This window comes from Malurus melanocephalus, unplaced genomic scaffold, assembly GCF_030028575.1.
Source record: "Malurus melanocephalus ecotype Western Australia unplaced genomic scaffold, MMel_1.1 scaffold_100, whole genome shotgun sequence".
NCBI classification, from domain to species: Eukaryota; Metazoa; Chordata; class Aves; order Passeriformes; family Maluridae; genus Malurus; species Malurus melanocephalus.
Window position 1 is genome coordinate 1,814,833 of NW_026623332.1, and position 25,039 is coordinate 1,839,871.

The 25,039-nt window shown below is 39.7% G+C and overlaps 1 protein-coding gene across 1 annotated transcript in view; it reads left to right on the forward strand.

Annotated features, from left to right (window-relative positions):
* Window positions 1–10,259: 10,259 nt before the first annotated feature.
* Window positions 10,260–25,039, forward strand: part of ROS1 (ROS proto-oncogene 1, receptor tyrosine kinase) — a 66,462-nt gene continuing 51,682 nt past the window's right edge. Inside the window, exons 1-11 of the mRNA XM_057368988.1 lie at window positions 10,260–10,561; window positions 12,304–12,357; window positions 14,236–14,295; window positions 14,976–15,002; window positions 17,808–17,868; window positions 18,475–18,623; window positions 19,843–19,981; window positions 20,407–20,608; window positions 21,240–21,316; window positions 23,374–23,496; window positions 24,464–24,648. Coding sequence (XP_057224971.1) covers window positions 10,439–10,561; window positions 12,304–12,357; window positions 14,236–14,295; window positions 14,976–15,002; window positions 17,808–17,868; window positions 18,475–18,623; window positions 19,843–19,981; window positions 20,407–20,608; window positions 21,240–21,316; window positions 23,374–23,496; window positions 24,464–24,648 — 1,200 coding nt within the window. The 5' untranslated portion in view covers window positions 10,260–10,438. The remainder of the gene's footprint in view (window positions 10,562–12,303; window positions 12,358–14,235; window positions 14,296–14,975; window positions 15,003–17,807; window positions 17,869–18,474; window positions 18,624–19,842; window positions 19,982–20,406; window positions 20,609–21,239; window positions 21,317–23,373; window positions 23,497–24,463; window positions 24,649–25,039) is intronic.

Below are 25,039 nucleotides of genomic sequence, written 5' to 3' on the forward strand. Positions count from 1 at the left end.
TGTGTTCTTCTGTCTACTTGTTTTCATTAAAGATACTGTATTCTAAGTTATGTCAGACRTGATACTGGTAGTTGTTCTTGGCCCCAGCATTCATAAATGGTCCTAAAGGCYTTTCCCAAAATGTGATATATGCAGCTGAGCCTGAGTTAGGTCTGTCTCTAACACTTAAATTCAGCCTGCATTTTAATTTTTTGTTCTATATCCAGTAAAATATTTGTCCACCAGGGTCAGATGTTCTTTGCCTTCCTTCCCTTGAGCATGATGATGGTTTTGGAGCTGGGTGGAAGTGTTGTGCTGATTGTCTGTGTGGATTCAGACCAGATATTCACCTCCTGCTGCTCACCTGCTCAGATGAGAGATGTCACAGCCAGGGCCAGGTGTTCACTGTGTTCACTGTGTGGGCAGCTCTGCTGCCTAACCTTAGTTTCTTGCTCCTGCTGCCTGGGCATATTGAGCTCCCATACTCAGAGTTATCTGTTTCTTAAACATTTGTCGGCATTAGCTTAAAAACTTTGAACTCTTCATGGTTTCATTCTCCAATGGAAGAATAGCACTGAGCATCTGTAAATAAGAAAACCTTCATCTGGCGTGACCAACCCTGGCAGAGAACATCTCTTAGTGACCAAAATACCTGTGACAATCCCCACCATCCAGCCACAGCTCCTCATGTGCCCAGAGAAACAGGGAGCTTCACAGATGCCTTGGGATGGTTTGGCTTGGTTTGGCACAAAAGGGATGCAGGATGCACACCCAGAATGGCAAATGGTGAGCACGGTGTTGGTGAGGTCAGCCACAGCTAAGATTCTGTTATCAGCTGCTCCAGCCAGGGCAAAGCTAACCCAGGCAATAATTACCTGCTCTAGTTCTGCAGTTACCTCTTTTCTTGAAAGGAGGCTTGAGTCTCTGCAGTTTCTGATTTCTTCATCCTGCTCATGTGGGAATGAYGAGGGCTCAGCACCTCTTCAGGGGTTACCATAATCTTTGAGGCTCAGACTTCTTCTGTCTACATTTGAATACTGTACCATCTAGGCATTTATAGGTTTTTGACTTACTGTTTCAATAAAGATGAGCATGATATATTAATCAATCATCAAGATTCACGTTAGCATGTGGAATTGTTTTCTAGCTGAYTTTGTAGCTTTTACTTTGAAAAGAGAGTGATCAAATGGAATTTGATTCATTCTCACAGCATTRTCTGATTCCTCTCCCACACTCCCATCAATATGTTCTTATTACCAGGGATCTAGAGAAGCAAATCCTGTCCTCTAAAAGAGCAGGAACAAGAAACCTGGCTGCTCTTCAGCCTCCTCTGAGTTGCAAACCATTTTGGAGCGCATGTAGGTAATTTAATGTTGGYTTCAGCTGGTTGCAGCTTGGATTTGGTGGACCAGGAACCTTCACTTACTTCCTTTCATCTTAAACCCAGTATTTTCCCTTTATATTCCTTATTCTATGTTACTGCCCCAGGAATTTTTTTTTTTGTTGTTGCTTTCATCTGTGGAATTACATTAATGCAATAAAAYAGCAAACACTGGAACACAGGAAACAAAACTAGCATGACAGAGATACCACWGTCAGAAAATAATGATAACATTTACAGTCAGCTATTCTACCAAGTGAAGGCTAACTTGTTGCTACRTAAAGGAAATATTTATAGCTGCTTTGTTTTACTAGTCTCAGAAAAATACACTTAATAAACAATTTCTCATATGTATTGTATTTATATGAAAAACTTTTATGAAAAAGCAGTAAACTATTTTAATTGGCATTCAGACATTGAAGTGCATGTGCCTGGGCACTCCTTGTGCATTTGGAAACTCCACTAAAGGAAACATTATTGCTTAGTAGTCCTACTTGGGCAGAGTCTCATTCTTCAGACTAGTTCTTRGGTTTAATCTAAAGTACCTTGAAGTTAGTGRGTGAGACTGTGTTGACAGSAGCTCCTTTGGGTCCAYGCTTTYGTGACTCTGAYGCYGTAATATTTCAAGATATTGCTRTAWCCACAGCTCTCCACTCTGCCCAACTTCTGCAGGTTGCAGAGCGATGGAAGAGAGCATGTGTCCTCACCTCAGCTGTTCAACCTCCACTTAAATTGCTGTTAGGATAGGTAGGTATCCACCAGTACACTGGACTGAGAACACAAATGCCCAGGGAGATGCAAGGATATGGTCTTTGCTGCAGTTGCTGCTGTGGATTAATGCAAAAGGGAACATTAACCTTTTTTCACAGAATAGTTTTCTCTGGTTTATAATTAAGTAGAAATCCCAAACAAGGCTGGAAAATAAATTAAAAAACCCAACCAAACAAAAACCCCCAACCAAGCCAGAAGAATCTTTTCAGAAATAAGTATTTTAGTTATTGTTTCAAAATAATTAATTATCTTATATCTTATATCCATTTTTATATAGAGATTTTATCTTTTTAGCAAATCCCTTTCTTCTTTGAGCTCCACTGAGCCTTAGAAAAGGCATATGTGTGCATGTGTTTGTGCGTGTATGTAATACTGGAAAAATAATGTACTTTTCATAAACYCTTTTGTATCTTTAATCTTGGGAGCATAAACACATGAACCTGCATGACATCTCTTGTTTAATGTTTCTCCTGTSTTAGCCTGCTTTGCATTGAGGTGGTGTTTGTCATTACAGCTTAAGCATGTCATTGTTCCGCAAATCTTTTAGGAGTCCAGATGCACTCACAATTAAAGGGCACCTCTTGCCATTTGTGTTATCATAAGGCAGAGAGAGGTCACTGCTCTGTTGTGCAAGATCACATTCAAACACGTCATGAGCAGCAGACCCCCTCCCCAGGCTTCTCGCTATTAAGGGACAATGATGCATCAGACCTAAATTTAGTTAACAATAGCAGCTGTTAGAGTGGAGGCTCAAACCAGCTGGGTCAAAGGGCTCCTTTCTTTGCCTTACTTCCCCTCTTCCTGGAGCTCACCTGATGTTGTGTTGAGCTAATTCAATTTGCTGAGCTAGCAGAACATTTTATTTGACAACAGGGTGAATGGCTTTCCGCTGTGCTGGGGACCTGAACTGGCTCAGCAGAGGATCAAAACAGCACCAGAGCTGCTGCAGGGGGCAGGGACCACACTGCTCGGGCAGGGCAGGAGAACTGAGGTCTGGGAATGTGACGAGGAATGTCAGAGCTGATGTCCTTCACAGGTGAAAACTCCTCTTGGTGGGCAGGTGTAGCTCTGTGTGCCCRTCCTCTCCTTGCTCTGCCATCTCCCTGACATCTCAAAGGAAACCCCCCTCAGCTGGAAGGAAATTTCCTCAGCAAAAGAAAATAAAAAGCTGGTTTAACACTCAAACCGCCACCTTGCTGAGAGTGTGACAGAACGTCTGTGCCAGCTCGAGGGTCAGCACATATGGCTGTGGGCAGATTAGGCTGTTTAAAAGCATTGCAATTAATTTAAAATCAATACATCTAAATTCAAGTGACTGCTGCTGCMGTCAGTGGAGTTGGCAGACTCAGTTCAGTGGCCTTCTGAGATGCTTGGATGATCCTCTGGCTCTCAGCTACTGGCTCAGAAGGGCAGGGAATCCCTTGGAATCGGCTCTCTCTGCCCAGCCCCACAGGGCTCCCCATCCACCCAGGGACCTGTGCCAGCCCCATCAGCCATCAGCCCCTGTCCCAGTGATGCCACAGCAGGGCCACTCTGCAGCTCTGAGCCCTGTCCAGCCATGGTCCCACCTCCCAGCCTGGCCTTAGCTTGTTTTTGTYCCCAGGAAGGTGCCTGATGGTGGCCCTGGCTGCCCTGCTCCTGGCTGGGGGTGGAAAGAGCACTGCCCTGGGTGCCTCCTATGGTGCCTGAACACTTCCAGCCCGGGGTGAACATCTGGGGCATCCTGAAACAGAGAGGGTGGCACCAGTGCCCCGTGTTTAGGGAATGGAACCAAGCCCCAAGTTCCCCAGAACAGGAAGGTTTGGAACAGGAGGTTGAGCAGCTCAGCAGGAGCTGCCCCTCATCAGGTTGATCTGATTTTGGGAGCTGTGCAGCCATGCYCACCCCTTCCTCTGCACCCAGAGGGTCGAGGGACAGACTTGTCWTAACTCATAGTGGCTGTTGGTATTCCAGAGGGGTTTGAAACCCTTGGAGGATGTAACCTGAAKCTGACTGGGCTGCCTGTGGTGTTGGTACGTGTCAGTGAGTCAAGACASAATGTTGTCTTGCCCACAGCATTTACCTTTTTACCTGTTATTGTGGGTGGAAATGATGTGCTGTGTTACCATCCCCAGGATTTCTCTTGATGGCAGATTCCAGCTAATAAGGTCTTYCCAGGGATTATTTCCCTCATAAAATCCCTCAGAAAAGAAGGGATCAGATGTATCTCCAACTCTTTGCAACATGCCTGTGTTTTAGAGAACATCTTTAATTTTTTTAACCCTCCTAGGAGGAGATTTGCCCTTGCTTGTGTGGAGAAAAAAATTTTTTTGTTCCTGTGGACCGGTGTCAGTGCCTGTACCAGGGGGTACTCCTCAGTCAAGGAGAGGAAGATTGGAATTTTTGGGGGAGAAGGGCTGGAACTCTAGACACCTACCAAAAGGTCAGTGAGCAGTACATCCAGACAGCAGCCCAGCAACACACTTCCCAGGCTGGTGGCTGAAATGGCCAAATCCAGCCCCTGTTGGTTCCTGTCTCCACAGTGGGAGTTGCTTCTTAATCTGTAAGAAACTCTATGCAGATGGGTTCTCTTCTGGATTGCTGGATAAGCAATTTCTTTTTATGGAACTACTGGGAGATGAAATGTTCAGGTATTTKGGAATGCCATGGAAACCAGGAGGTGTTAGAGGCTTCCACGGGAGATGTTTATGCAAACTGAACATCTGACTGTTCTGAAGATCTCTACAAAGATTGTGTAATCTGCTCTACTGCTTCTGCACCGTTTGTCTTTTTCTGCTAATCTTMATTTTATATCTTCTTACAGACTGATCTACATGCTCAGAGCAATAAGTCACCCCCTCTGTAGTGTGCAATTGTCTTTCCTTGTTTCTCTTTAACAGGCACATCTTTTCCGTACATTCCTCTTCAGACATCCTGCATTGGGCCATTTTACACTTACACTGCTGCACTGCCTGCTACTTGTGTATGTTGAAATTAAGTTTCCCTAAAATTCCAGACAGCACATTTAATTAATAAAAATAGGAGATATCCAACAAATACCACAGTTGAACAAATCGCTAAAAAGCTTTGCAAACACCTTGCCAACTTATCCTCTTTAAAGAAATACAACAAGCAGTGCAAGCTTTATCTGCTTAACAGGATGGTTTTTATTGTTAGTTTGTGCTCACTGTCTCTCCTAATGTTGTGTGTGATAATTACACAAACATAGTTTAATAAGCCCTAATATATTATTTTTCTTTTAGATTTGGATCTTTTAGCAATATATTTATAGATCCAGGTTACCCTTTAGCATTCCTTATGTTTTCTATCCTGGTCCAGCTTTTACATCTCTTCCTATTGTTAATCTCCACAGCTCAAAYGTGCCTGGTCTGAAATCCATCATTGTACATCGTTTAATGAGACATTTCTCCAGTCATCATTACTGCAGATCAATAGAAGCAAATCCCTGTCTCCTGACTGGTTCAGCTAAGTATCTCATGCATGACTGTCTTTCCAATTTGATCCAGTTTAACAGTCTGTTTCTCCCCCCCTCCCCAGCCCCACTTCTCTAATCTGCAGAGATAGATATAAATCTTGAGCCAGACTCCAGGGGGTTTCTCTTGTATGGCCTTCCCTGTGTTTGTGCACAGCGCTCCCTGACCGACTGGCCGCTATTGCCAGACAAACAGCTGTCTTAGCAGTTGCACTCACAAATAAAAGGGCAAGSAGGGAGGCCAGGGCAGTGGAGGAAAGCTTTTCGCCCTAAGGGTCCTTGTTCACTTCTTTTACTGAGAAATTCAAAATCTAATGGGGGCCCGTTGCTGGAGGGAAAATGAGAATAATCTATGATCTTTGGAAWAGAGTGAAAATCCATCATCACTAGTGAGTGCTTCACATCAGCRTATCTTTTCAAGATGACCTCCCCAAGACAAAGGAGGCAGAAACTGATAAGTGAAAGCTGAGATTTTCTTTTTCATTGCTCTGCCCTGCAGGCTGGCTGAGAGATTGACAGTCTCTCCTTTCTCACCTCTCCCAACTTTCCTTCCCACCAAGATAGGACTCATGAACGGTGGTCAATCTTCAAGGAATTTTTAGTGCTATGTAATTGGACATAAACAACCCAGATTAGACACAAACATCCATGGGCTTTGGGGGTYCCCCTGCCTGCCTCCTCAGCCATCCTGTGTTCAGTTTTTGTTGTCCTGCCAACTGCTGCTGTGTGCTGCTGTTTTGTGAACTGCACAGATGTGTGTGAGTGGCAGCACATAGAGAGTTGTTTCATTTGACGAGATTTTAGTGCCTGACTCAAACGTGGGAGCAGATTAAAATTAGATTTCTGGAGTGGATATTACCTTAAGTTGCTTGGCCTATCTTTGAGGTGGAAGTTGCTGCCATGAGGGCAGGGGTGATGGCCTGGCTCCAGGTCTGGGTCATCTGCGAGCTGACAATTCAAGAGCTTTTGTCCTGTRCTATTAAAAMAAGCTGAAGTTGCCATCAGTTTATGTTAATGTGCTGGGCTGTAACCTTTTGGCAGCCTGGAAGATATTTCCCAGCTGATGTTTCTGGCTGTATATGCAACAGCCTGTGTCTGTGCACTGGGGTGGATGGTGGAGGAGGCTGCCAACCCATCGTGACCCAACAATTTTAGTCCTCTGCTGGAAGTGCAGCAAAGCACTAAAGCTCCGTGTCTTCAGTCCTTGGCCTGCTTTTATTATACCATTCATGTATACATGTGCAGAATCATGTGCATGTCTGCATACAGGAAAGGTTTGTCTTCGTGGACCATGGTAATTTCAGGTATGATGAAGATGGTTGTTACTTGCTTTACTGGCAGTAATAATGTACATATTTCTCCTCAAGGTATGATAACCCTTATTCATTGCACTCAGGGCTGATCATTTGTCTGTACATAATTCTATTTCTTTTAAATGAGGCTCAAAAAGGGCTTGAAATATGAATCCATAGCTTGTGCAGAGCACTGATATATGCTGCTGTTCAGGGAAGGAATTGTGATCAAGTTTTCTCAATTTTTTGCTTCATTCACAGTCTTCTCCCTTGCAGATGTGCAGGTGTGCAAGCACACTTTCCTTGCGCTGGTCTTTGGGATAAAGGAAATTATRCTCTATATGAAATCTATAATATAAAGGACAAGATTTATTAATGATATCTCACAAAATCTGGATCCCTAGTTCTGTGTCAGGATGCAGTGTTATGGAAAGGATGTGCTTTAAAATTACACTTAATGCTCTGTCATTTACAGATTTTGCTTTTAAAGTTTGACTTCTAAAACCCATAAGTACTCTCTTCTTGTAGAATTCCTGAAATTCGGTGAAAAATCCAAAGACTCAAGTGACCRTTAGTATTTGTTCTCCCAAAGTGTTCAAAGGAAGGTAAACAAGAAAGGAGATATTTCARTGCTTTTTTTGCTTTGAAAGTCGCGGTTTATGGGATGTTACAGTGACACCTGGTGGAAAAYAATGTTGGAAGTTTAAGAAAAATTTCTGGACCGTTTGAGTAGTTCGTTTGAACTATTTTATTAACTAACTATAGCGGTTAGAGCCCATTTGTGCTAGGCATGTGTGCACTACCCTTAAATGAGTGTGCAAATGCTCACTGACAAGAATTATCCTCATCAGAAATAGCTAAGTTTTCCAGTTGCAAAAGGTTAGTTATGCATATTTGATAATAACCAAATTCCCTTGTCCAAAAAGCCAAATACTGTTATGTTATTTTTATTGGTACAGTGCTGTGGATTTTTTCTTCAGACTTGAAGATGCACCTTGATAACATTCTTCACCAGGTTCTTAACCTGGTGGACTCAACGTCCCTGGAAGTATTCAATAAACCACAGGACACAGCATTTAGTGCTATGGTTTAGTTGGCATGRTGGTGTGTGGTCAAAGGTTGGACTCAGTGACCCTGGAAGTCTTTTCCAACTTTAATGATTTTATGATTCTGTGTTTCTCATCTCCAAGTGCTTCTCCCTATACATCCTCAAAAAAAAAATACCAAAAAAAACAAAACAAAAAAAAATACCAAAAAACCCCTTGATATCCTAACATTCAATTACTTCCTAAAAATGCCAAAACAAATGAAAAAAAAATTAAATATGTAAATGCCATTAAAAGTATTTTTTTAAAAGTTCAAACTTAGACATATTTTTTTACCTGTACTATATCTAAGATAGTAATTTAAATCCATGCCAGGCAGAATGCCTARTTCTGAATGACCACATTTGTTGAACTCTGTATGATTTTGATCCACATCAGCACTAATTAAAATAATATGCAGGAACAATCTAGGATATAGTAAAAGCTAGGAGCCATTGCCCACAGGTATTTCAGTTGTGCCTATCCTCTCTTGGATTATGAGAGATTTTTAAAGTGTGGATGTGGGTTATCCCACGCTGCTTGCTGGGGTGTGGATGTGGATATGCAGATTTTATCAGTATAGACTTAATAGTTCCAGAGACCAGATCCTGAGGGTCCTAAATGTCTCCTAACTATCCAAAGCCAAAGTTCTTTGCCTCAGAAAGAAATTGCAGCCTCCATCACCAGATTCCTCTTCAGTGTTGCTGGTCATGTGAGCTCTGATGAAACTTCTTCAGGCAAGATGAGCTGGATTAGCAGAGAGCTACTATTTAAGTAGTCAGACTAAACTGGCTTATTTTGGCTGGATCTAAGGAGCTCCCTCTTGAGCAGCTTTTCTCATGGGCTGGAGTGGGGGCAGCATCCGTCTGGMGTGGAGAAGTGACCAGCAAATTGGGCAGTAATTCCCCCACTCCTGTGTGGCTGAAAGCCCTTAGCTTGAAAGCAAATCTCACCCTTGATGAGCCTTGCTCTCATCTGCGCGTTCCCTTGAGTAATGGTGAGGAGACTGAGATAACATGCAAGGAACCCCCCAAATCCTCCCCAGAGCAGCTGGAAGAAAAGGAAGGAGCCTGCTCCTGAAAGCCTTTCCTTCCTCARACCACCTCTGAGCCATGTGCTTCCCAATATTCATAGTCTGTGTCCAGCCTGGCTTTCCCTTTCCTCCTGCCTTAATGCATTCACTCCTTTCACTGCACGGACAGAACAGCACAGGAGATTGTATGGGAATCTGAGCCAGAAAAAACCAGCATCAGGTTAATGCCAATCATTTCACTTCTGCTGTTGCCGGGTAGGTGTTAACCAGGTACTCAGCCTGTTTTATTGCATGGCTGCAGAAATGTTTCCTTGGCAAGTGAATGAGGCTTGGAAAGGTATGGTGGGAATGCTGGTACCCTTCTAAAGCAAAAATAAGATGTGCCAGCCTCAACTGGATCATCAAAATGCTCTCTTATTTATAAAATATCATGATTGATTTATAATGAGTAATACACATGCACAAAATGATGTGGCATTTGTGTATATATATATATGTGTGTTTATATATATATATGTGTTTATATATATATATATAAAGATAAGCTGGATCAATAATTTTCTGCTGCAATTTTCTCTGTGGAGATCTCTGCTGGTAAAGCCCAGATGTGCCACAGACCAGGACCTGGATGTGTCTTAAACTTGGCTTTCCACACACCTCTTCAATGTGAGTCTCCATGTTTAATTAAGGCTCTTCACCACCCTTTAAATCAGTTAGATGATTTATCTATCAGCTTCATCTTTCTTCCCTGATATGGATACAAATTTATTACTACTATTGTGCCCCCTCATCCAGAGAGCCCCTAGCAGATTGCATCTGGTTAGTTTGTATCTAGATTGCATGGGAAGGCAGACAGGGGTCTGTTCCACGTGGTATTTGGGGGTGGAAATAGAACATTTGGAAGTAGTCAAATAAAGAAAAAATTAACACTTTCGCCACGTCTGGTAAGTTCAGTGGTGTTCTAAAAATGTTATTCATTGTCACCAACAAATTTTCTTAGTTGCAGCCACTTAAAAATATTTGGAAATAGCTTAATCTAATCAAAATGAACATTAGACTATTTTTTCCTACCGTTTCCCTGACTCCGTGTTGCTCGGAGCACCCGATCAAAAGTGTTGCCCTTGGTTTCCTTTTTGCGTTAATGATATTTGTGTAAGTAGAATACACTGACTTTTATTGGCCAACTCTTTTGTTTCACTGGCTTAATAAGAAACTATGAAATAGAGGTTGCGTAACTTCAAGAAAAGTGCTCCAGGAAGCTGAGAAGCTGTTGAAGCAGCGGAGTGTAAACAAGGATTTGAAGAATATTCCAATAATCTGACATGCAGAAGTTTCTCAGTTGTGTCTCCGTCACCTAGAGCTAAAAGGAGTTTGCATGGCCACGTCAAGAGAAGAATGAGGCTGACAGATGAAACTGTTTAAGTTATGAGGAACGCTTGCCTGTGGGTTTTCCCGCTAAAAAGGCTTGTTGCTTTTTACTGCCTGTGGATTTCTGCAGTGTACTGTGCTTTCTCAAGGAATTATCAAATCTTATGTACAAGTAACCTGGTAAGTTTTCTAAAACTGTACCTAACCTTTTGAAATACAGGTGGTTATTAGCACTGTAGAAACTTTATATTACTTATCAGTTTATCAAAGTTTTTCTTAAGAATATATCTTAATAAGAGCACAATTTGAGAACTAATGTTTTACATTTCAATTTGTGGRATCGAGTAAGGAACAAATCCCACTGCTCCAGCTACATGAGGTTACTATAAATGCTGAAGACCCTGGAGGGTGGGGAAGACAAACTTTTGTTCTTGCAGTTTATTCACGTTACTTATTCGTTTCTGTCTAGTGCAGGGCTTTTCTTATRCAATCAAGAGAAACTGTAAAGTCATAAGAAATTTTCTGGGAATCTGTGACACACACAGCTATCCTGAACGTAATTTTTAAGTCAACTGGTTTAAATTGTGGCTATTTCTCTATGTATTAAAATAGTGATGAGGTCCTTAGTCTTAGACTTTGTTAATAATCCCTTGAATAATGTGCAGAATTTATTATTTTTCCTTCTGCAAAGAAAGATTTTTTTTATTTTTCTTTCCCAAATGCAAGACAAAGATAAGCAAAACATCCAAAATCTAGATGATTATTCTGCCTTCAGTAGTGCCTCCTTGCTTCTAGTTGACTGAAGTATTGATATGGTTTAGAGGACTGTGTATCTTTGCTTTGTACATTTTGCTTTGATATTTTGTGCCTTAGTGGTAACTGTGGAAACCTACTGCAGAGAACTATCACCTTCTCTATTTTATTTTACACACTTGCCTGACAGTTCTTTTACAACTATTTGTAACTTTTACATCAGTGAAAGAGTTAATTGCCTTCCTTGATGGAAGCCTATCATGCAATGATAATTTTAATGGGGATCATTTGRTTTAAGCCTAAATTAATTCAGAATAAGAAATAAGTTGCTCTTCCTTTCAGCTTTGAAAGACAGGAAAATCACATTCATGCTCAGTGAAAGTGTTGAATTTATTGATTCAGATGCGAAAAATGWAATCTTCAGGTCTGAGAGCTGTAAATCTTATTTTTCTCCTCTGTTCTGCTTGTTGTGTTCAAATTTTCTTGGTGACAACTTTGATTCTCACTATGGTCACAGTGTGCTCAGAGTGCAGAAAATTTCTTCCTGTGCATTGTTTCAYTAAGGCTGCTCTCACCTGTTTTCAGGTCAAAGATTAAAGAGCTGATATTCAGCTTCTCTAAGGCTGTTGCATGCATCCTCAAACAATTTTCACTTCAGTGACAATGATAGGTTTGGCACACTTTGRATGATGTGAAAAACCAGACACGTCCACTGGAGAGCACTTTTGGCAGGAGAGGAGGGGTGGTGGGATCACCAGATGGCTGAGTACAACCCCCACAGAAGGTGGCCAGACAAAAGGCATTTCRCTTGAAGGAAGGTCTTTCTGCTCCCAAGAGGTCAAAGCCACTTGGCTTTGTCACTTAAGCCCAACATATTTGTGAAGCATTTGTTATCGACTCATTGAACCAGAATCGGGAGGTAAGAGCCAAATTCCTACCTCAGATAATTTAACACCAACTGATTCTGCCAATGYCTTTGTTTGATGGTATCTCTGAAAYTAGTCTCAAGTGAGAAGCTACTGGTGTGTCAACAATGAATTTCTCCAGATGAGGAAACATCAGCCAAAGAAAATTTGTTTTACAAGAAGCAAATGCTTTAATGCGTTTTAATTAAAGAATTTTGGGGAAATACTTTAACTTTTTAAAGAAATTATGTATTTCTTTTATAGGAAGGAGAACTTGGCATTGCTAACCTTTGCAATGTTAGTGACATCACTGGAGCGGTGAGTAATGGTTTACTTTGTTAATTACTGACATTTTATGTTCCTGCTATTTGAATACAATGGATRCAGTGATCATATTTTCAATGACTTCATGTAAATGTGCACAGTAGCCTGTCCAGCATAACTCACTAAGTTGAGTGGGTAGATTTGGTTCGAATTATTAGAGATGTGGCTTTATGTTTTATTTAAAGAAAATGTGTAAAGGGTGATGATCTCTGCTGTGAATCATGCTCACATTTGTGATCTACAAAGTTCATAATCTCTCATTTTTGAGGCAATAAGTCAAAACTAGTATTGCCTCCAACATGCAAATCATTAAGACTGTCTCATTCAGTCACCTCTGTATAGTTACATAGTTTATTTTGTTTTCTCAGTGATTCAGTGTGAGAAAACGTATAATTACAATTGTTGAACATTYAGAGTTCTCTGGGATTTCAAATGGTTGTGTCTGTCATGGGGGCTTAACATGAGCTTTCTKTAGGAGCATTCTTGGAGGACTTTAGCTGATTTCCTGGTTCAGATCACAAATGCAATTCAAGCTCCTGGTGATAAATAACAGTGAATAAAAATTTTCAGCTCCCCTGAAGTTACTGAATAAAGCTTAAAGACTAGCTTGCAAAAACAAACAAAAAAAAAAACAAAAAAAAACAAAAAAAAAAAAGAAGAAAAGAGATGTAAGCATGTAAAGGTATTCACAGAGGATGATAAGCATGGCTGGAACCAGTGCAGAAACAGATAAAGAGGACTACAGTGGGTTTTTTGCAAGTTATGTAACAAGAAGCAAGAGTGCATGCCCTAAGAAAAAGTTCAAGGAAAGGTCACCTCTAATATTGAAGCATTTAGTGAGTATGGCCACCAGACACCCCTCTTGATAAACCTTCAGGACCATGACAGGACTTGCAGTAGGAGGCAGATACATGGAAATTAGGAAAGTGATGTTTATGTATTAGATATGAAACACATTTTTATGAATATGTATGATTATTGTGGATAAATACACAGAAAAAAGCAGAAGTCCTGTGTGTCCTGCACAGGTAAAGAATGCCTGCTTTCTAATGCTTTAAATTGTGATAGAAAGTTTATTCCTGCCAATTTCATATCAGTGAGTATACATGTTTTTTGAAGAGTGGTGGAGAATTCAGTCTTCAATATTTTCCGCAGACACTAGTGGGAAGCAGCCTCTCAGCACCTGGTATCTTGTGAGGCTGRGCCATTTATGATGCTGGGACCATAAAAGTCTGTGTTGTCATGTCCATATACAGCAAGGTTGACTCACCTGTTTAGGTTACTGTGTATCTTTGCTCAGTGTTATCAAGCCTTAACTGTATTTTTCACCAGGCTTTGCAATATTCAGTATCAGAGTCTTCTGCTTCTAAAGTTATTCCAGCTTCCCTTTAAAAATAAAAACCTTCATGAAGTAGATGGGACAGCATAAACAAAAAAGGTCCAACATCAAAACTGAACGACATAATCCCTGCTTCTCTGAGAACTCACGGTTTTAAAGCCCATGCCTCTTGGAGAGCAGGAGTGGGAGGGCTTGTGCTGAACAGCTTTCCTCTGTGCTTGGCTGTCCTGCATGCTGTGCATCTGTTACTTCTGCATAGAGAGTAAGTAGTAAAATCAACCTGGAAGGGTGGGAGCGCTGGCAACATCATGGCTGGCTGAGTAAACTCATTCCAGAGCAAGACTGGATTTGTTTTGCTCTGTGTTTGGTTTTACATTGAGAAGGGCACTACACTACATAACTCTCTTACTGCAGGATCTGAGTGCCTGTAATACCCCCTATGTACCTATAATGCACTGCTAGTGCCGCACTATCCCTTTCCTGTAGAACCACACTCTCAGAGTCATTTTTAAAGCCATTCTCTGTCTTTGCAGTGTACACAGGGATGTCAGTTTTGGAATGCAACGGTGCAAACTGACTGTCCACTGAAATGTGTGAGTATTACCTGAGCTYTGTCTCTACAGCATTTGTCTCTGGTCCGTCAAGTGCATTATCCAATGGCAGATGTTCGAAATCCACTCAGAGCAGTGTTTCTATGAAAAGGTGTAATGTCTGTATTTTCTCTCATTTCCTTATGAATTCTGTTTTGGGAAGTTAATAATTCTTGTTGTGCAAGTTGCCATTAAAAATATCAAAAGTTTTCATTACATTTGTCAAAATGTATGGGCATTTTACAGTTTATTAAGCTCAACACAGATTTTTAGACGGTGAGAATGCACTAGTGCTTTTCAGGATTTTACTCTACTGGGGGCTGTCTCAGAGKTGCATGCAGATGTAAATGAAGCACATGGCCTTCAGTAGATGGATTTCTTGTTTTTACTAAACCAGGTGGATGAGAACTAGCATTARTCTGGGACAACTGCCATGATAGCTTTTAAACTGCTCGTTTTTCTGCATCTCTTGAACACCTGAATCTCATTCAACCTTAGCATCATTCTAATGTTGAATTTCTGTTTTTTTTCAAGTGTGGGTTTTCCTTCTTTCATTATTTGCTAGTGATAAGGTTTTGTAATGTACTTTCACAGTAAGAAATTCTAATTAATTGACATTATCTGAAATAGTCTGTGATTATATTTATGCTAACCCCACATTTTAATTATTTGTTTCTTGGTAGAATGAGACATACACCAGAGCATGTGAGGTAAGTTAAATGCCATCAGACCAATACAAAAAAATTATTATTTCATTGAGCGCCATGTCCACAGAATGCTAAGAAATAAAATGTAGATACACAAACTTATCAATTTAGGTCTATTTGTTTAATGCTCCCTAAGGCTGAAGAATAAGTTATGCACCTGAATCTTTTCCTGTCAGCATGGTGACTCAGGGCAGGTTTACATTAAAAACTGTGYGACTACGAGCATTGTTGTAGAGAAAGCAGACTAATCTCAGCATTATGAAAAGAACAGACCTATGTAAACTATGCTCTAGGCTCTCACAAGAGTCTTGTTCRTCCAGTTTTTCATTAATTCCATCAAAGACTATCCAGGGAGAATGCTTGTTGAGGCTGGAACRACACCAGCTTGGTGAGAAGTGGAAACAAAGAGCGGGAGCTAGAAGGAAAAACCCTTGACTGGATAGAGAGTCTGGATGAAATAAAATGCAATTCAGTAAGGGACAGCATGTGACCCTTTAGAAAGAGATCTCAAGGGGGGAGTACCTGTCTGTGCTGCAGATGGACTGGTGTTCACAGGGATGTCTCTGGGTCAACAAAGTGCTGGTAGAAAGATGGGCCCTTTTAGCATGGACACAGAATGAAGGATAGGACAAGATGGGGGTGAGATGATTGCAAGATTGTGATTGGCACTGTTGTGACCTCAGGATGAAGGCTGTTCCCAAATGAGGGCAACACATTTCAAGGAGGTGATGGAGGAGCTGGAGAGAGTCACGAGCAGAATACAAACCCATTGGCAACCAACTGGGAAATTTGATTGAATGGATTATTTTTTTTTAAAAATGCTTTTTAATCTATTAAATTGTGATGATGACCAAGGTTTACTAATGTACTGAATGGTGGTTTTGGAGTGTAGGGACAGTCCAAGAGGTAACCAAATTACTTTTGTAGAAACATGAAATGAGTGTGGAGGCTTTGTTACTTTTGGGTTTGGAGTTTTTTTTGCCTGTCTGGTCACACAACATGCCAGTTAAATTTGCTGACTCTGCAAGGGTTTTTTTTTTGGGATTATCTTTCCACTGGATCAGCTGACTGACTTGACTCCCCACACATCAGGCATGAACCATGTCACTGCATCCAGAGGATCAGGTCATTGCAGTCTGTAGAGCAAAGGAGTGGGAGTAAGAGTGGGACTTTTTCTTTGGCATTAGCTCAGTTCTGTTGTGTGAATATACCTTGGGACTCAAATCTGGGAGTATTTCTCTTCCTCCTGGGAAGAGGGGTTTGCCACTGAAATGCATGGGAATATTCACAAGAAAAGACATCAGACTGTGGCTTCTACAAGGACATTGCTGATGGATGGAGAATATAWGAGGATTTATTGTTTTCAAGTAAAGTAGATGGCGAATTTCCCTCAAAATTTAAGGCTAGGAGCTTAAGCAAAAATTGGATTTAAAATTCAGGTTCAGACAAAAATCAGAAGAAAGAATAACWCAACAAAAACAATGTGTTCAGAAATGTATGTGTTAAACGAGACGGAAGGCACTATGAATCAGCATGTAATCTGGGGACACTACCCCTTGAAACAAATAAATATTAGTTGTAAATGAAAGCTCCAGAGTGCACTTGTTAGCTTATGTCTGCTAACACCTGAATCTTTGCCTGCCAACTGTTGTGWTAATTTACCTGGAAGTATTTTATTTCTCTAAATATGAAAACACTGAAAAAAAAAAATTAAGTGTTTGCACTTGGCACTGAATGTCTAGATGTGAGATACTGTATATAGGAATATATTGCTCTGCAAGTTTTCCAATCTGTCCCAGCTGCAAGTGTGTTGTCTGAAATAATGTGTCTTATCAGTTTCCATAGGGTGCCAGAAGTGTGTTTCCTCGAATCATAGGAACAGCAATTAAAAAACTTTCCTCACYTACCGTAATGCATTGCTTCTGAATGATCTAAAGGTTAATTAACACTTGAAAGGTTGCTACTGTATGAAGCAAACTTTGAGATTTTAAGGGCTGAATGAACCTGCAGAAGAAAATGATCCCAAATAAATGGCCTGCCTAGAAAAGCTCAAATCATCGCTTCTCAAAAGTTTTGGATTTCTGGGAGACTCGGTCTTGAATGTAATTTTAAATTTATTGAGACCCACCTAGGACATGTTTCTACCTCTTCTTAAGTTCTCTACATAAAAAACAGGATGACACTATATCTGTGTCCCGTACCTGAACTGAAATATTCTGACAGGAATATTCTTTCTTAGGACATGAGTGTGGAGCTTGCTGCCCTGGGGTATTTATGTTTGCAGCTTATAGGCACAACTGTAACAGAAGGAGTAGCTGCTGAAAAAGAATTGAGAATTAGGCATGGCTGCTCTTAAATTTGCTGATTTCAGCTATTTTGAAAATKCACTGGAAATGTGTTGTGAGAATGTGCCTCATTCAGAGGGAACACATGAAGCAGTAAAGAGTGAAATGCAACATGTGGAATATATTACTAACTAGTGAAAAACCTTGTCTTCCTAACTCCATGGTCATCACTGAAGTCTATTTCCAACTTTAATGTAGCTTCATATTCATGCTTTCCACAAAGGGACAGTGTGTGAGGAGGAAATCTTTAATTCAGGGCCCAGTGAATTGATGAAAAAGCTCTCAAGAAAATCTTTGGAGTGAGTTCACACTACTGCTATTTTTGGGTATAATTATTTCCACAGGGTTTGTGTATAYGCAAAATGTCCACAGAATTTGTATGTGTTTAAAATATGTCTGCATGATTCTGGAAGGAAGTTTGCCTTCACACAAAGCTAACCAGTGGGTTCTGTGCCCTGAACAGACAGTTTCCTGTAAGTTTGGCTGTAGCCGTGCAGAGGATGCATATGGAATTGAAGCACTGAGTAAGTCTGAATAGAGTCCTGTGTCCAATTGACAGTCTGATGAATTCTCTTTTAAGATTATAGTCTTGTTCTATGATCTGGATTTATTTAAAAAATAGGAATGTCTTGAGTATTTTCATTCATCAGAAAGCTATCACTCTTTTTCTTCTAACAAATACGCTGAAGTTTATGTTGGAGTAAAACATTTTTTCCTCCCTTTYATGGACATGAGACTCTTTGAATTCAGTCTCAGCTGTTTAAGATGATACCTTGAGCCGATACTGTGCTACTGAAATACTCCCCTTGAAAATCTGTTCAGAAGTCTCCCACACCTTCTCTATTTTTCTTTTCAGAAAAATCTTACGAAGTACTTGTAACTAAAACTGCATTTACACAAATATGGGGTTGTAGTCACATTTTCTCTCATTGAACTTGGTCCTTTTGCATCTGGTTTATCAAACTGTCTTTAAAATGCCATGCAAGTTACTCAGCAACATTTTCAATATATTATTTTAAGTGTTTTTATTGACTTCACAGCCTTTAGGCGTGTGAGGTAAAAGGTTTTACCTTTGAGATGCAGTGATTGTCACGAAAGATATTTTCTTACCATTGTATTTTTCCCTTCAGGCTACTTGAACAAACCTAGCGCACCGTTTGCATCTGCCATTGGAAACCACAGTGTCACGTTAGGGTGGAAGGCAGCTAACATCTCTGGGGTGAAATATATTATCCAGTGGAAGTTCAATCAGCTCCCTGGTGACTGGAGGTACACAGAGGTAAAGGAGGACACTTCTTTTTGCTTTGCAAGGAAAATGGCTCTTCTCTGCTAATTTTTTAAATTTTTAAAATTTTTTTAATTTTTTTAATTTTTTTAATTTTTTTTATTTTTTTAAAGAAAAATGTTAGATAATATGTTAGGTACATGAAAGATTTTCAAAATCATGAGTAGCATGGAGAAGCTGAGAATTGGTCAATTATTCCCTGTTTCCTCCAGCACAGGAACGAACTAGAGACCTAGAGACCATTTTGAACCAGGTTCAAAATAGCAAAATGTATTTCCTCACTGAATGTGTAGTTGAAATGTTCAGCTGCTTCCTGGCACATGTGGATATTAAATTGCTAAATTTARACTCCTGAATATTAAAATTGCTAAAATTACTAAATAGGGTTTGAAAAGTGACTGGAAAAGTAAGCGGAAGAAAAAATCGAGTTCTACAAAATGCAAATATTCCCATTGTTTTGTGTTGAGCCATGCTTGTGAAATGCCATTGAGAATATTCAGAAGTATGGCTGTAGGCTTTACTTTTTTTATTTTTTAATACCTTTCCCTAGAGAATTTTTTTTTGTTCATGTCAAAGCACAATACTTGGCTAGGAAGACCTTTGTTCTGACTCAGTAGAGTTATTCTCATAATTTGTTCTTTTGCGTCAGCTGTGCACTTGTTATCTTGCCATCATGTCTGTTGGACCAATTTACAGGGCATGACAAGCTGGTGCCACAAATCAAAGGTAAAGATAATTTGCTAAGCAGGAAGTTCTTCTGAATGAATCATTGATGAAATAATAGGGAGCAATTACTTCAGGCAACAAATATTTCAGCGTAACTATAGGAGCCTTTGTATCTTAGACCTGTAGTATATGCTTAAAATATATTGCTTGTAATATGCTACTATTTTTTTTTTACTTTATGCTTTAAATTTACTGTTATATTGCATCCATCCTTTGATCCATCTGCTCATTGTTGAGATTTGGTGACATGTTCTGAGGAAAAGAGAAGAGAAAAAGTTCCAAAAAGGTGGAAAATCTAAGTCTATGCTGAAAATAACTTTCAGAATTTTTCAGAATTTCCTCTTAATTAGTCTTAGGGTGCTGCACTTTTTTAATCCTGAAATATGTATGTTGCTGTATGAGACCTCTTTTGCCCTCATGATATCCTACATAGCAGCAGCTGCTGGAGGAAGGGAAAAAACCGAGTTGTGTCTGTGCATTAATCTAGGTAATATCTGAAACTGCATATACCGTCAAAGACCTTCAAGCCTTCACAGAATATGTGTTTCAAGTAGTCTGGATCATTACATCTCAGCTGCAGCTCCATTCTCCACCTAGTCCCAGCTACCGGACTCATGCTTTTGGAGGTAATCAATTGCACTATTAGCTTCATCTTTCATGACTTTAACAGAAACATTTAAGTTTCACTGGGGCCTAGTCTTCAGAATCCCATGTATGGTGTCTCTTGGGTAGCTGCAGAAGACCTAAAAACTAAAAAATCTACAGGTTCTTTTTGTTGGAACTAGAAGATTTGGACTTCTCCCTTCTAGTTTTAAAAGCAAGCACAGAAGAATACTTGGTTAAAATTGTGAGGGCACATGGGATACTTTTGCACATAATTATGCATGGATTTGACTGAAACACATCCTGTTTTCCTGGACATAAGCTGTCCCTAATAATATTTATTGGTGTRTAAATGAATTAACAGATATGAAACCTAAACACGTATTCAAAAATAAAAACCTAATAATGTTTTAATCAAGTACTGGAGTCAGATATTTCTGTCTTTCAGCTCCTGCAACAGCTCCTGTCATTAAAGATATTCAGAGTTCAAGTCCAAACACAGTTGAAGTTAGTTGGTCTCCACCACTTTTTCCGAACGGATTGATTATTGGYTATAACTTGCTCCTGACCAGTGAGAATCATGAACTGTTGAGAGCCTCAAGAAGGCACAGCTTTCAGTTCTACTCCACCTTCCCAAACACCACTTACAGGTACAAAAAGAAGAGATAATCAACGTGCCCAGATAGCACAGAGTATGCCTTAATACCCCTTCTGCACAAATATGTATTTACTTTTGTTCTTGCCAAAGGGGTAACAAATTTATCCGAGGTAACTCAGCTGCTTTTGTGAAATCAAATGGTAAGGAAGGAAAGTAATTTGATATAGAGCTGGGAGATTGCATTTTCTTAGTGGCTGTTTTTAATTTTTTTTAGGTTTGTGTGGCATGTTTTTAGTATAGCAGGGAAAGGCAAGAGCAGTCTTCTCTAGTGCTTTGAGCACCTGGCAAAATTCCTTCATTTTTATTAAATGCAAAGGTCTGCATTCTGCTTGCACTGGTAAATACAGATCTTCCTTTGAAATGAAGTTGAGTTGTTGTTCTTCTGAGYCTGCAAACTTATTTTGAATTTAAATTCAGAAGATTCTGTTGATCTGCCTTTGGGTAATTCAAATTTTGGCCTGTTTTTGTATTTATTATAATTTTTCACAGAGCATTATATTTAAATGRGCACTTTCTGAAAGTCAAGCACTTCAGTAGCAGCTTCCCTACTTGATAAAATGTTTCTCAGGCAATCTTCCAAAAGAAACTTGCATACCAAAACCTGTCTCTTTGGTTTGCCATAGGTTCAGTATTGTGGCAGTTAATGAGGTTGGTGCTGGACCCCCTGCTGAAGCCAACATCACAACCCTGGCATCCAAAGGTACAYGAGCAGCAGAGTCCTTATCACCTCCTGTTCCTGGGGACAAAGTTATGTTCATTGGCCTGACATGCATCTGGCAGARGAGACTAATATTTATACTGTGAACATGTCAAAGGGTTGTACACTGAGGAGTCAATAGCACATCAGAGAGAAGAACTCCTGCTCTTCTTCTTTTTGGGCTGCACAGCACATGAAAATGGGCTGTGAAGCTGGAACACCCAAACAGATTCATCCTGAGTTGTACTGGAGATGAAAAATACCACAGTGGTCCGAGGTGGTGACTGTAAAAACATGATTCCATTTTCTAGATGAGATTTTAACAGCTATCAAACAAATGTGTTTCTTCTAATAATATTAAATACTTAACACAAAAATATTTTGCCAAAAATTCTTAGTTATTCTAACAGCCCAATATGTGAAATCGTACCAATTTTTATTGCTCTTTCATGGAGGTATCTATTTTACTATATTAACTAATTAATATTGAAAGTAATGAYACACTGTAGGTATTACTCACAGAATTGCACAATTATTAATTAATTGCCAGAGAAAGGTACATGATGAGATAGAACACAAATAAGAATGAAATCAATGTTACCAAAATGTTCCTTTAGAAAAGGAAAGACTCTCCCCTTCTCATCAAGAGATTCAGTTGGCAGACACCTGGAAATGCTTCAATTCTATGCAAACACTTCAAGACTGTCTCTGAATTGCCATTTTTCTGCTATTGGTTAGAGAAACTRAACTTGCTTCTTTAGGGTTTTTCAAAATATGGCGTTTTTGTGTGTGTAATAGGTTTGCTCTAGGGTTGGCCGACCCTGAGTCGTAAAGGTTTGTGTCATTTGTGAAAAGTCTGTACTGTGTTCATTATGTCAATCCAATTGCCAAATCTAATTTAAGGTAGAAAACAAACAAACAAACCCTGTTGCCCCCAACCCCCCCCCACCTTATATGGGAGTGGGGAACCACAAAAAAATTCAGTCACCGCATAAAATTTCAGTTTTTTTCCCCCTGAATTGCACAGGCATGTGCTTTCTCTGTGYGCTAACGGGAACAGGAACAGCTCTTCCTTATGTGTCATGTTCAGAAATGGTGTTACTGCATCAGGTACTGATCTGAGCCCTGGAAGAGTTGGGGAAAGAATCTGATTGCTGCTGTAGATTGCAGAAATGTCACTTGAAAGGAGATAAGTATGTAAGATTGGCCTCTTGTACTCTGCTCTGAAGGCATCATTATTGAAATTACTCACATCATGTGAGAGATACATGAAGCTCAATCTATGCAGATTATCTGGGAATAAATTAAGAGAGCATTTGATCACAGTTTTGYGATGCCCATATGAGGAAATGATGTCTTGATTGCAGACAGCTGCTTAAACTGGAAGAGAAAAAAAAGGGAAGGATTGTTTGCCAATGGAAATTATTCAAAATCATACTCTAAATAATGCACCACTGTTAARAATGAAGGTAACAATCAACTTAGCAGGGTGTGTGCTAGATTTCCAAGGATCTGAGATTCAGAAGCGAGGCAAGCTATTCTTTCCCTGAGCTATGCATAGCCCAGATAGAAGGTGCAGAATTACTGCAGAGGTTTTCATGTAAGTTACTTGGGCTTTTATAAGCATTAAGCCAGTTTATGTGACCAAAACTCTCCTTTTTTACTTTAAATTCCATTACTTTATTAGAAAAAAAATATTATTTATTAGAAAAAGTTTATCAGCTTTGAAGCAGATAACAATATCCCATTATCATCTTTACCTGTGAAAGGTATTTGTTTCCTGAATAAACCACTTTCCCTTCTAGGGAAAAGACTCCTTTTTGCAACAAATGATGGTGTGAAATTCACGTGGTGCATTCTCACCGTGTGTGAGGAGCCAGAATCCACTGTAATGGTGAATAATTCCATACACCCTGAACACTCAAAGAGTTTAAGTTTTGGTCTGTCAGTGCTAATGTGAGAATATATTCATATAGACATGTATTGCACGTCCAGYAATGATGTATCTGAGTTAGCAATGTGTTGTGATCATCTAAATTCTGAATTTCTCCATTTGCTAGTTCAGGAAAAAGCAGCATGGCTCTTCCTATCCAGAAAAGAGTCTTTAAGGAAGAGATACACAGAACATTTCCTCGAAGCYGCTCAGTGCCTGCCAAATGGTGTCATACACCACAACATTACAGGTAAAATCGGATTGGGCTCTCTCTCCTTTGCCATGAAGTGCRATTAAGACCTCTTTTCATCAAGGACTGAATAAACCTCACATAGCCTGAGAGAGTATCTAGTCTCCCTTTATCATCAATCAGGAGAAACAGGAACTTTAGGGACATGGTTTGACCTATTTGAAGTGAAAGGCACATGGAAGAATGAATCGTTCTCCCCAGTACAACTTCTTTGTCCCTGTATCTAGGCAGCTGGTTCATTTTTTACATTTTAAGCATTTAAATTGAGGTAAGATAAATCCATGTTTCCCTGTGATTAATATCTATTTTTTTCTCAATGTGATTATGGGGAAATGAAGTGGTTCAAACTTCTGAATAAAATAACAACAAGTGTTAAGAGATAGTGTTAGTGTGTTAGCATGCTAATGAGGCATTTGGTAGCTGAAGTCACCAGACAACCACTTTACCTCAAATTATTCACCACTCGAATGTTTCTTACCTACACTGGTCCTTGGTGACAGTGTGGAAATCCAGGCTGAGTTTATCTACCAAATTTCACAGAACCACAGAGACTCCAAAGAAAGRATGTTGCCCCTGACTAAATAGCCTTAGACAGTGCAGAGGTGGCACAGATTATCTMAAACTTGAATTCTGGAGCCGAATAGCGTTTTGTGAGGAGTTGTCAATTGCATCTGTTTGACCTGTAGAGGGGCAATCAGTGTTGGTTTGCATATTACATATCCTCTCTTTGTCTGATTAGCTTTCTGAAGGGCAATTCTCTATAATAATGTCACTTACATAGCAAATGGGAATGTTTCCTCATTATCTGAAAGAAGACTAGAAGTGACGAGGAAAAACAATTAACTTTTCTCTGATGATGATGGTTTRCAGACTGAAAAATACATATTTTTAAGGCAAGTGGAAAAACTAATTGGAAAACTGAATAATTTCTTATATTATCTGTGTGCTCATATCTTTCTATTTTTAGGAATTTCGTTGAATATTTATCAGCAAGTTGTCTATTTTTCTGAAGGGAATTCTATCTGGGTGAAAGGAGTTGCAAATATGTCTGACATATCTGACCTAATGCTCTTTTATGCTGGCTGGGGGAATATTACATCCATCTCAGTAGACTGGCTTTATCAGAGGATATACTTTGTCATGAATGAAAAGGTAATGCTCTAGTACTCAATTTGAACCATTACTGTGATTAATTTTACCTGAGGAAACATGATTTATATGTAGATATATATGCACAAAAGATAATTACAAAAAAATATTTTAATAAACATTAATATTCACATATTTAAYAATTTAAAAAAGAAGAAAGGCTTCACTATCAGGTCATATTTAAAGCAAACACCCTACATGGAAATCTGGCTCCTTACCTTATTTTTCTCCTTAGGACATAACTGTTCTGGTTTYAACTGGTTTGTTTTTGAGACTGACTTCACACCCTCTCATATTTATGGGCACACTGTTTCTCTTACTTGTTCACCCATCCAGCCCTGCTGATTTCCTGCTCTGCCTCAGGAAGGTGGTCAGACAACCTGCTCGAGGTTAT